Here is a 13,401-nt window from a genome sequence, read left to right as displayed (position 1 = left end):
TGTACTGTTTCAAATTCCAATATATATATTTTTTTGAGACGGGGTGACCAGATGTGCATGCAGTATTCAAAATGTGAGTGTACCATAGATTTATATGGTGGCATTATGATATTTTCTGCCTTATCGATCTATCACTTTCTTAATGATTCCCAACATTCTGTTCACTTTTTTGACTCCCACTGCACATTGAGTGGATGTTTTCAGAGAACTATCCACAATAACTCCAAGATCTCTTTCTTGAGTGGTAACAGCTAATTTAGACTTTATCATTTTATATGCACAGTTGGGATTATATTTTCCAATGTGCATTACTTTGCATTTATCAATATTGAATTTCATCTCCCATTTTGTTGCCCAGTCAACCATAATCATCAGTGTGGATCTAAAATTCCCTGTCCTCACATGTTCAGAGACTTAAATAAAGACTCTGAGTAAATAAAATGGATTAAGAGGTGATTATTTGTAGTGTCTCTATATACAAATCTTAACTTTGCATTCCATATGAGGGTGTATGTGCAGCCCCATTTCTGACTATTTTTCTAAAGGGTTCTGACTCAAGGGTGCATGTATATCCCAAGAATTGGATCTATTCTCACACTCTACCCAAAGAACTACCATTACCTGCAGGTAATTTTTCTTTTGTATGTGTTTTCTGGGATGGGATTCTATCAGAGAAGGCCCGAGACTCACCTCTGTCTGTACCAGGTGGTCAAGCAAAGCAATCTTTTATATTTGACAATTATGCTAACTCAACTAAGTTGTTTTTTTTCATAAAATGTATACATGCAATATATTGTAGAATTCCTGTTCAAATAAAACTCACCATAGCAAGTAGCAGCCTTTTTTCAGTATCTGCAAATTGTGTGTTTCACATGGTTCATTCTGTATTAACATATATAAGTTTGCTTCATTTAGTATTAAATCTCTTTCGGGACCCAATTAATCTAAAGGTCATGTAAGAAAAGCTGCTTAGATACTGCTGCTTTGCACATAGATTACCAATGAGCTTGTGTTCCCTAAGACTATTTCTAATGTAGTTGATTAGTTGTCCTGTCTCTAAAGCATTTCTTTTTACACTAAAATCTTTAAAATAGTTGTCTTATTCTCTATGCTCAGAACTCAGACTTTTTATATTTTAATTGTTTTCCCTGCTACTTGCTGGCCCGCACTGCCACACCAGTGCAATGGCATAGTTGCTTCACATTCCTTAACATACTAGTGAGTGATGTAGAAGGCACATGAGCCCATGCTGGATGTGTGCTGTACTGAGTACATGGTGGCTTAATGGATAGAGCATAGGCCTGTGACTTGGTAAGCCATATAAAAGTTCTGTTCTCAGCTCTTAAAATGGTCTGCTGGGTCACTTCACCTCAATGAGCCTCAGTTTCCCATCTGTAAAATATGGATAATTACACTGACTTCTTCTGTAAAGTGCTTTGAGATCTACTCATAAAAAGTGCTTGTAGAGGGGTTTGGCTGGGGCTTGTCCCTCTCTGGGGTGGCAGGGGACCACACTACCTCGATACTTCCTTCCTGTTGTTGATGGGGAATTTGCTTGGCCGTGGGAGTCTCTCGCCATGGCAGCAGTAGAGGGAAACACAGTTATTCACGCCTGGCTTGTGGGCATTAATGAGTCCAGGGATCAGGCCCTCAGGCAGGGGCTGAACAAACAGTTATAATTAGCAGGCCCAGGCCTTGGGTCAGGGCAGGGCAGCAGAGAGTCAATAGCTCAGGCCCTCAGGCAGGGGCTGAGCAAATGCAGGTAAACCAGCCCAGACTGTCTGCTCAGAGGGGCCTGGGAGAGGGGATAGACTACCACCCACAAGGTGGGTGGCAGAGGGATGCGACAGGAGGCCTGCTGCTGAGTCAGTGGGGATCTCAGCCACAACACACTGACATAGGCTCTGGCAGTGCTGCAGCCAGACTAGGATCGACTGCCTCCAGGCTACTTCCTAACCCTCCCTCTAGAGGTACCTGGGTCCAGACAGTGTCCTACCAGGGGTCAAGCACCATGGGCTCCTCAGGTGAAGGGCAGGCTTGACAGCTCCTTTGGGTAACTGGCGAGGGGCAGGCTTGACAGCTCCTCCGGGTTCTGGTCTGCGTCAGGCATTGGTTGGGAGGGCCAGTCTTCGGGTCTGCCTCCAGTTGCCAGGGTCTCACAACTGGCAGCTAGGCCACAGGCATCTGGCCTCTCCGGTGGCTGCTCCTCCAGTGAGCTCTGAGGTTGGGCTTTTATACTTTCTGTCCTGCACCTTGACCTCTGGTGGGTCGAGTGCAGGATTCTCTGGTTCTGCCCACTATGGTGTCCAGAAGAGCTTGTCTGTCTCCAGGGCGGCAGGGGACCACACTGCCCTGCTACAGTGATATATAAGAAGATATTATGATTAATAATAATGTATAATTTGTCCCTATGATAAGTATTCCATTAAAATATATTTGGATCCCTAAAAATGGATTCAGCCTAATAAGAATATTCATAAGCAGTGACAACTATATAATCAGACATACATGAACAATCATCTCAAAGTCCTGGATTTCTTGCCTGACATCCTTTCAATAGGTAAATAATTACAAATATGTTTTACAGCAGCAACTGATTATCTGAACCAAAAAAAAGGGAGTTGCAGTTGGATTTTAACATAGAAAAACATCTAAACCTAATAACTAGCTGGAGAAAGTATATTAATAATGGGGGTGAGGAAACTCTGCACAGGTATAGCCACATTAACGGTGCTCCGTAGTCTCAGTTTTTATCGCATGTGAGTGCTGGTTCTCCTTTCAATGGCAATGATCAGGAGCCATATTTTTATAGTGGATCACAGTCCAGCTTCTGCTAATGATGTGCACCTGTCGGGTCGTGTCAGGCAAAGCCTCCCAGACAATCCAAGGCACTATGTCGCTGTCTGTGTAGGCTATCCTTTGTTTCAGACCTGGTGCCATGTCACCTACTGTCATGATTTTATGAGAAAGCTGTTAATACAGACTCTGGTATTTACTGTGTCTAACATAAGTATTTGTGAAGTTCTGAATGGAATAACAGATTGGATGATTTTTATAAAAGTTAGTAAGTATTCCTTTCCATTAGGTTCCTTTCCATTATATATTGTGGCTTATTTCCGTGAGTGCTAATATGTTTCAGGAAGATATGTGAAGCCAGATTGTGAAATCCCTACTTGTGCTTACACTAAGGGTATATCTACACTATGAAATTAAGTCAATTTTTAGAAATCGATTTTATACAGTCAATTGTGTATGTCCACACTAAGTGCATCCTCACTACCATGTCTAGCATCGACTTATGGAGCGGTGCACTGTGAGTAACTATCCCACAGTTCCCGCAGTCTCCGCTGCCCATTGGAATTCTGGGTTAAGCTCCCAATGCCTGATAAGAGAGAAAACATTGTCACGGGTGGTTTGGGGTACATTTCATCAGGTGCCTCTCCCTCTGTGAAAGCAACGGCAGACAATCTTTTGTGCCAGACACCAGGGCGATTAGAAGAGCACAGCAAGGCGTACTGCACATCAGAGAGGTTTTGAAAACCATTTTCATGACTGACCAGGCTTCAGTGTGACAATTGTGTTTCTCCTTGATGCAAACCCGCCCCCCTTTGTTGATTTTAATTCCCTGTAAGCCAACCACCCTCCCTCTTTCAAAATAAAGTAACTATTATTTTGAAACCAAGCATTCTTTCTTTATTAATTAAAAAAATGAGATAAAGGACAAGGTACCTCGGGTGGGGTGGGGGAGGAGGGAAGGATAAGGCCACATTGCTTATTGTAGCCACACTAAAAATCAAATTGTTTGAATGACAGCCTTCTGTTGTGGAGTGGCTGGGTGCCCAGCCTCCTCTCATCCACGTACACCCCCCGCGTTCTTGGGCGTCTGGGTGAGGAGGCTATGGAACATGGGGATGAGGGTAGACGGTTTTACAGTGGATGCAGCGAGGGTCTGTGCTCTTCTTGACTTTCTGCATCTCCAACAGACACTTCATCATCATGTCCGTTTGCTCTCCCAACAGACGCTTCATCATGTCCTTTCCTGGCCTCTGCCACTGACTGTTTCTGTGCTTTAAGCTGTGCTCTATCAATGTGGGAGGACTGCATGAGCTCAGAAAACACGTCATTGCGAGTGTGGTTTTTTTCGCCTTCTAATCTGTGATAATCTCAGGGACAGAGATGATAGGGGAGCATAGTAACATTCTGTGCTCTGCGATTCTGGGGGGACTGCATGGTCAGCTGTGCTGCTGAGTTTGCCATGCTGACCAAACAGGAAATGAAATTCAAGAGTTCCCGGAGCTTTTCCTGTGTACCTGGCTAGTGCATCAGAATTCAAAGTGCTGTCCTGAGCGGTCACAATGGACCACTCTGGGATAGTTCCTGAAGTCCAATACCATCGATTTGCATCCTCACTACCCCAAATTTGACCCAGCAAAGTCAATTTTAGTGCTACTCCCCTTGCCAGGGAGGAGTACAGAAGTCGATTTTAAGAGCCCTTTAGGTCGACGGAATGGAGTTGCTTGTGTGGATGCATTCATTTTTTAAATCGACCTAACATGGCTAAATTTGACCTAACCCTGTAGTGTACACCAGGCCTAGGATTAATCCTTTTGAACTCAATGGGAACACTCCTGGAATAGGGTACTATGTAACTGAGTAAGTATTTCAGAATTTGGTGCTGTTGAGTACAGTGTGTGAGCAATGACTCTTTTACCAGGTAAATTTCAGTAGAAATATAATGAGTATAGATAACTAGAAATTTTCTAGTTGAACATTTTTTCCGTCAAAACATGTCAGTTCATAGAAATGGAAAGATCCCACGGGAATTTGGCACATTTTGTTGAAATTCCTAATGGAGCTCAGGCAAGTTTCCATGGGAGCCTGAATGTCCAGTAGGAGTATACATTGTTTAAAACATCCCTGCAGAAGAGAACGTTTCAGAGTATTCAGCAGTATTTCACTTCCATGAAAAATTTCAAGGTTTTGGCTGTTTGTCCTGGGTCAGGATGAAATGTTTTCCAAAACCTCATTTGTCTCCTCTCTCCCACCCCCGCCCCCCGAAATGAAATGATTTCCTGGCCAGTATGACACAAAGTATAGCAAAACTTTAAAAATACTGTTTTCTAGTTTCTATATTTGTTAACATTGATGCACTTTTAGGGTAGGTAAAGTCACACAGCCTTTGGTTTTGTGACTTATAACACCACTTCAGACATTCTATGATGTCTGGACCTGCACCATCTGTCATCTTTTATTGCCTTGTAAACTATAATGTGTTCATTCCACTGTGTCAGTCTTACCAGTAACTTTTGTGATAACAAGAATCTTGAAAATCGGAATTTATATGAACTATTCTTATCCATATTCAATTCCACATGGATCTCTCCTGAATTAGCAGCATGTTGTCTGAACAATTTCTGTTTTTTAACAGATCCTAAAAGGAGATCTAGAAATGAAGAGACAAACAATGGGTAAGCTGAGCTCACTCATGCAGGACCTCCTGTCAGCAGTAAAGAATAAAGCAGTGGCTCAAAAGCTGGACAGTCGGCTGGAAAACTTTGCCCAGCGTTGGGATAGGCTTGTACAGAAGCTGGAGAGCAATTCTAAGCAGGTTTGTCATAATCTTCATTCTTTCAACTGATGACAGTGAAATGCTTTGTCAGTCAAATGCCTGAAGTAGATTTGCTGCTATTTGTCAGGCTCTTTAAAATCTTTTCTCTCTATGGCCTCTTAGTCAGGGTTTATTTTTTAGGCCAAAATTATATCACCATAATTTACAGTATTTCCTGAAAGTCAGGACATGTAAATGATTTCAGACCAAGGGCGGGAAGAGTATTCCAAATTTGAGAGGTCTCACAGAGAATACCTTGCCAGCAACAGCCCTCTCTATGTTAATCTAAGAAGGTTCAAGTCAGGTGCCCCACTGATTTCAATTTGTGGCAGCAGCACACAAGGAGAAATATGCTTCCTAATGCAGGAAGGTTTCAAGCCACATAGAGCTTTATAAATTAAAGCCAACACCTGGAAATCAACCTGGAAACCAAAAGGTCACTGTAGATCATGGTACACTAGTATCATATGCTCATAGTATCTTGATACATAACTGTGCATTCCACACCGTGATTTATGAACAGATTTAAGGTAGCCCTATGTAGAACACATTGTAAAAATCAGCAATAATGTGAATCACATTAGCAAGGTCCATATCAGAGAGAGAAACTTTAACTCCCTGTCCAAGTACAGATGTAAAAAAAAAATAAAAAAAAAAGCCACATTATTCCATTCTCCTCTGTGATCATTGAAAAGCAAGTGTGGATTTAACGCTTCAAAATTGTGAACTCAAATGGTAAGGGGCAGACAAACACTTTCAATTGACAGGGATGACATAATTTTGCACAAGTTTTCCAATTGTTTTCTTTGATCTACCATCATTTCAGTCTTGACTGGACTGAGCCTCAGCTAATTTCCTTTTATCCATCTCTTTGTCATTTACCAGCACTGAGCAAGATACCTTATACCAGCAGCTAGGATGGCAGGAAGGAAATACAGAACTGGGAGTCAGAATCCTTCAAATAATTTTGCATGGCCCAAATACATATATTAATTTCCTCTTGTTTCTATACTTGTGTTGGCCACATTTCTGTTGTATCTATTAGCTTCTCTTTGCTACATACCCTCTCATGATAGCTGTACAATACTCCTGCTTACCATCAACCCATATCATAACTAATTAATTCAATCCATAGAGCCACTTAACAATTAACATGAATACTCCTATTCACTAGAGCTAAATGGAAATTGGCATTTCTGTTCTGTGGGAAAGTCCAAAATTACAATTTTATTTTGTTCCAAATTAAGGAGGGGAACTGAAATTTCAAAATTTCTTGTGCAACAAAAATTCCCCCGAAATTGATTTGGAACAATGAAATTGTTTGTTTGTTTTTTGATTTTTGATTTTACTTTGCATTAAAATATTAAATACAATATATGTTCATATCATATATAATAAATATAATTTAGAATATTAAAAGTTTTAATATAATATAAACATTGAAACAAACTGAATAAAAACTAGTTAAAAGAAACATTTTTCCTTATCAAAACAAAATGTTTCAATGATTTATTTACTTTTTTCCCATTGAAAATGCCATAAAAATGAATACATTATCACAAAATATTTTGATGAAATTGTTTTCAAGTGAAAAACTGTTTTGACCGGCTGTATCACTTACATTTACTGAAATTACCATTATTACCCATAAATGCATAGAACTGGCATATATTTAGAAATACTAATACAAATAAATACAAGTATTTGATTTCCTGGAACCAGGACTCCATCGTAATTCATAACATTTCATTTGAGAGGATGATAAAAGTGTTTTACTCAGATTGTTGATTAATTGCAGTTAACTCATGCGATTAACTCATAAAAATTAATCACGATTTAAAAAATTAATAGTTAATCGCAGTTTTAATCACATTATTAAACAATAGAATACCAATTGAAATGTATTAAACATTTGTGGATGTTCTTCTACATTTTCAAATATATTGATTTCTATTACAACACAGAATACAAAATGTACAGTGCTCACTTTATATTATTATTTTGATTCTAAATATTTGCACTGTAAAAATAATAAAGAAAAGAAATAGTATCTTTTAAATCACCTCAATGTATTACTGTAGTGCAAACTGTTAATCATGAAAGTGAAACTTACAAATGTAGATTTTTTGTTACATAATTGCATTAAAAACAAAATAATGTAAAACTTTAGAGCCTACAAGGCCACTCAGTCCTACTTCTTGTATAGCTAATCGCTCAAACAAGTTTGTTTAAATTCACAGGAGATAATGCTGTCCGCTTCTTATTTACAATATCACCAGAAAGTAAGAACACACGTTCACATGACACTATTGTAGCCAGCATTGAAAGATATTTATATGCCAGATATGCTAAATACTGTTATGCCCCTTCATGCTTCTGCCACCATTCAAGAAGACATGCTTCCATGCTGACGATGCTCATTTTAAAAAAAAACACAAAAAAAATTAATTAAATTGATGACTGAACTCCTTTGGGGAGAATTGTATGTTTCCTGATGTTTTACCCGCATTCTGCCATATATTTCATGTTATAGCGATCTTGGATGATGACCCGGCACATGTTGTTCATTTTAAGAACACTTTCCCAGCAGATTTGACAAAACACAAAGAAGGTACCAATGTGAGATTTCTAAAGATAGCTGCAGCATTCGGCCCAAAGTTTAAGAATCTGAAGTGCCGTCCAAAATCTGAGTGTGGCGAAGTGCGGCACATGTTTTCAGAAGTCTTAAAAGAGCAGCATTCTACAGAAACTACAGAACCTGAAACACCAAAAAACGAAAATCAACCTTCTGCTGATGGCATCTGACTCAGATGATGAAAATGAACATGTGTCGGCCTGCACTGCTATGGATCGTTATCTAGCAGAACCTGTCATCAGAATGGACGTGTCCTCTGGAATGGTGTTCAAAGCATGAAGGGGCATATGAATCTTTAGCCATCTGGCACGTAAATATCTTGCAACACTGGTAACACAAAGGCCCGTTCTCACTTTCAGATGACATTGTAAGCAAGAAGTGGGCAGCATTATCTCCTGCAAATCTAAACAAACTTGTTTGTCTGAGTAATTGGCTATACAAGAAATAGGACCGAGTGAACTTTCTGGGCTTTAAAATTTATATTGTTTTATATATGAATGCAGGTTTTTTGTAAGTAATTCTACATTCGTAAGTTAAACTTCCATGATAAAGAGATTGCACTTCAGTAGTTGCATTAGGTGAACTGAAAAATACTATTTCTTTTGTGTTTTGCAATGCAAATATTTCTAATAAAAATAAATATAAAGTTCACACTGTACACTTTGTATTCTGTGTTGTAATTGAAATCAAAATATTTGAAAATGTAAAAAAATCACAAAATATTTAAACACAGGGTTTTCTATTTTTACTTAACAATCTGATTAATCACGATTAATTTTTTAAATTGCTTGACGGCCCTAGGTTTAACATTTTCCACCTCTATAACATCTTCCACCTGAAATTCTCAAAGACCTTTACAAGCATTATTGAATTAAGCTTCCCCAGATAGATGGGAATCTTATTTTCCCCTATTTTATAGGTGGAGAAACTCAGCCGTAGAGGCTTGGTCTGCAGTTAACTTTTCTGAAAATCTCTCACTATGGCTATAGCACCAGTGCAGCTCCACTAGCAACCTTGAAACTGTAGATCTGCTCCTGGAGTTTTTACAACCTGGTGATCTAGATCTGCTTAGCCTATATACCCTTCAACTTGCGCAATGGTTGCTAGCACCATTTCAGTTCCACCAGTGTTGCTAACATTGGTATCACTGCACTGTAGATGACCTGTTGGTTTCTCACGCCATTTTTAGCACTGTCAATAAACATCCTAAATGACTCTATGCTGACAATGCAATGAGAAACAAATGGGCCAGGTACACTAGTGTTCCCAAATTTGTTAACATTAACATTGTTAATCTAAGCAGAATTTAGATTAGCAGTGATGAGAAACTTTTCCAAAAATGTGCCTAGTTTGGACCTCCAGGGACAGTAAAATATATGTAGGTTACATAATAAAAAGGATTAAATGACAGGCAGGAAGGTCATGTAGAAATCTGAAAATTGAGACAATTAAGAAAACAAAGGATATAAAAAAGTAATACTGAAATCTATGGAAGAAGAAAGCTAACATTAGCTACTGCAGGTTTGTTCCTTCCAGGATTGCAGTGGGTGCAGCTTAAAGGGGGAAGTTCTCTGCCTCTTAATGATTAAAAAAAGCATAATAATAAAATCAGATTTGTTAAACTTCCTGCAATGATCTGGAACACCTGTAATCAACAGCATCCTTCCTTCAATCTAAAATCCATGAGTCGTTTATTTTGCCCGGCTCTTGTGTTGCTACTAAATTAGTTGAAGTAGACAAAATTCATTTGGGGGAGGAGTAGAGAGAAGAGCAAGGTGCGGGGGTGGAAGTCACAATCACATGCAATTGCTAGTCCTCAGTTTGGCAACTTAAGTTAAAATAATCATTTGTGCTCCACGGAGTATATAATTATAGAAGCTGAGGATTGGTTTTACTACTTGTATATTTACGTTGGGCTCCAACCTATAGTCTTTATCCAGACAAAAATTCTATGACAGTTTAGCATTGAAGAGACAGCCTTGAGTTTGGAGCTGTGTTGGGGTACATGACTCAATAAGGAACTGCAGGAGATAGTGAGTCGCAGGCTCAAGGTTTCCTGAAGCTACCAGGGAACACATCCTCTGGGCTGTAACAAGCACTTCCCTTCAGCTTTGCTGGTCTGTACATGATGAGTGCATATGAGGGCCGGGTCTTGTCTCTTTAATGGGTGGCTAGGGCTGCTAGTTGTGCTAGCCAGGAACTGAGTAGCCTTTATGCTCCGGGGATCTCAAGACCAGTTGTATGTGGCCCTGAATGGGATCCCTCCATCCACTAGAGAAGTGAATAAGAGTACTGCCTTCATCCACTAGCAAAGTACGTAAGTGTGCTCATAGACTCATAGACTCTAGGACTGGAAGGGACTCGAGAGGTCATCGAGTCCAGTCCCCTGCCCTCATGGCAGGACCAAATACTGTCTAGACCATCCCTAATAGACATTTATCTAACCTACTCTTAAATATCTCCAGAGATGGAGATTCCACAACTTCCCTAGGCAATGTGTTCCAGTGTTTAACTACCCTTTTTATAGATGGGCACTATATTTGCCCCCTCCAGTCTTCTGGAATCTCCCCCGTCTCCCATGATTTCCCAAAGATAATAGCTAGAGGCTCAGATACCTCTTCTATTAACTCCTTGAGTATTCTAGGATGCAAACTTCTTAAACTCATTCTACTTTCATAAATGCCGGTTGTTAAATGTCAGTAATAATTGTTATCCTGATCTCTGAGATCTTACAATATATCCACACGGTTATAACTTTCCTCAACTCTTTTACCTTTTATAATACTCCTTATGTATCATAGTTAATGGGTGTAAAACTATAAATCTAGTTTAGATAAATACAATTCTTATTAAAATATGAGGAACTAGGCATTAAACTGATCAAAATTACACGCACTGTACTCCATACTTCTAGAGAGTAATAGATCCTTAGAATGACCATTTAGTAATCACAAACTATAAGTCCTGTAAACTAAAATGAAAATCAGCACCCTAGTTGCTCCACTGAAAACTGCAGTGGTAAACTACAATAAATAATTTTTTCATAAATAGTTTTTTTTTCTTTTCACAAAACACATGAGTACTGAAACAACCCTAAAATATTTGTTACTTTACACATGCATTTAAGGCACACAAGCCAAACTGGCAATGTGGTGTTGCTGGAAAAATTCCTTCCCAGCCCTCCATAAAAAGGAGCTAAAGCAATGCCCACAGCAGGTCTTAACTAAATCTGGTATTTTACCACCGAAAGGGGAGGGAAGGTGGGTGCTGCCTGCTCCCTGTAAAAGGGGCTTCACCGCACCAGACTGCCCTTTTAAACCCTTCCACCCATCCGATTCCCAGGAATGAGTTATATTGCCATGCTGGCCCTTTGTCCCCTTTTGCATCAGTTTGACCTCTCTCCCTTCCTTCCTGCAGACATTTCTCTTCATTTGTCCAGCCAGCTAAATTCCCCCCAGCTTTAAGGTGTGTTGCAATCATTTTGAAATATTGGTTCTTTATTCTTAGTTTAAAAGGTGGTGGTTGTCTCCTCTTCTCTTAACACTCCAATCCCCCCACCTCTCCTGTCTCCCCTATAGATATTGATACTTAAATGTTTACAGGAATTAAAAACATGGTGGACTTAATTTAATCATCTATTCTGTAAGATCATGAATGGATAATACTTTTCCCCCTTCAACATTGGGCCTGACCTTGCAAGCCTGCAACATGCGGAAGTCCAGTTTACTTCTGTGGAATTTCTGTGAGCTGAGGGAATGCAGGACCAGGAGCAATAAGAAGTAAATATTAAGAAAAGATGCTTGATTTTTGTGTCATCTTCATTCAGCAACTACCACAATTGCAACTGGTAGCTGTTGATTGTTCTTAAAAGAAGGAACCCAGGATATAAAGCACTTCTATACCTAAATCACTTTTCAAATGGGACTCGGACTGCTGAGTCACTTAGATACTTTTGTAACTTTTACCCACAGTGTAATTACCATGTGTTCACACTCATTGCAGTGCACAAAAATCTAGTGCTGGGTATGATGAATTCAAGTAGTGTCTTAGTAAAATTCATTTCCCTGTTTAGCCAACAGGAAAACTACTGGTGAAAGTTTATGTTTAAAAAAGAAAATTGGACTATTAGCTGGGAGTTTGTAATCTGTTTAATCACAAGATGGGCATTAGGCAGCTCAGTATAGTCTTCTCCATGTTGAAAGTTAATGAGAAAGTATGTCCTGTTGTTAACTGAAGCTTTATGCAATTATTTCAATAGTGACTACAACAGAACTTTATTTCTTTGAGGGAAAAAAAACTTTATGCTTACAGTGGCTGAATGATGATAATTTTTATATATTTGCTACTTGCCACAGTGTGAAATGTGCCCAATAAAAAATAACATATTAACAGAATAATAAATTAATTGAGGAAAAAAACAGTTAAAGTCAGTGATGCACAGTAAGACACCCAAAACTCAGGTGACGTGAAAGTTCAAGTTGAGTGCACAACCTTACTTATAAACTTTTTCCATCTTCTGTGTATGTGTGCTAATGCAGCCAAATTACATCACATAATGTTTCACAATAGAACACAATACAATGTAATGCATTGTTAGGGTGACCAGAGAGTGAGTGTGAAAAATTAAGATGGGAGTGCAGAGTAATAGGAGCCTATATAAGAAAAAGACTCTAAAATCGGGACATCTGGTCACTGTATACACTGTTTTCTGTTCACATGTGGATCTAAGACAACTTGTGGTTCCTTAAAATCTGTGAGCTAGAGTAAACTCAGGCTTATGATGCCAGGATAACTTCAGCCAAAACCCACCCCTCCAAAAAAAGACCACCACCAAACATATTTGTAGGAATAAGATGGAAGCTGGCATAGAGCAGGAAGCAGGGCCCGCTTCAGGGACCAGCGGAGGAAGCACATACCTGGGTGGCACATGGTAAGGGGCGACATTCCATCTATTCTTGATTTTTTTGTTACATAATTGCATATAAAAACAAAATAATGTAAAATTTTAGAGCCTACAAGGCTTTTTTTTTTTTTTTTTTTTTTTTTTTTTGGCTTGGGGTGGCAAAAACGGTAGAGCCGGCCCTGGCAGGAAGACCGCTTGGAAGAGCTGAAAGTTGCTCAAGGAGTGATGGGGCTCTGATTTTGTTGAAGATCTTCC

General features: G+C 39.3%; 1 protein-coding gene across 9 annotated transcripts in view; it reads left to right on the top strand.

The window, feature by feature from the left end:
* DMD (dystrophin) overlaps positions 1–13,401 on the top strand; it is a 1,715,077-nt gene that overhangs the window by 422,086 nt on the left and 1,279,590 nt on the right. For all 9 annotated transcript variants that reach the window (XM_030575515.1, XM_030575505.1, XM_030575489.1 and 6 more), the window contains one exon: positions 5,429–5,608. In XM_030575515.1, coding sequence (XP_030431375.1) covers positions 5,429–5,608 — 180 coding nt within the window. The remainder of the gene's footprint in view (positions 1–5,428; positions 5,609–13,401) is intronic.

The sequence above is a fragment of the Gopherus evgoodei genome, chromosome 1 (assembly GCF_007399415.2).
Source record: "Gopherus evgoodei ecotype Sinaloan lineage chromosome 1, rGopEvg1_v1.p, whole genome shotgun sequence".
In the NCBI taxonomy this organism is placed as follows: domain Eukaryota; kingdom Metazoa; phylum Chordata; order Testudines; family Testudinidae; genus Gopherus; species Gopherus evgoodei.
Note: the sequence above shows the minus strand (reverse complement) of the source record. Positions and strands in the feature narration are given on the sequence as shown.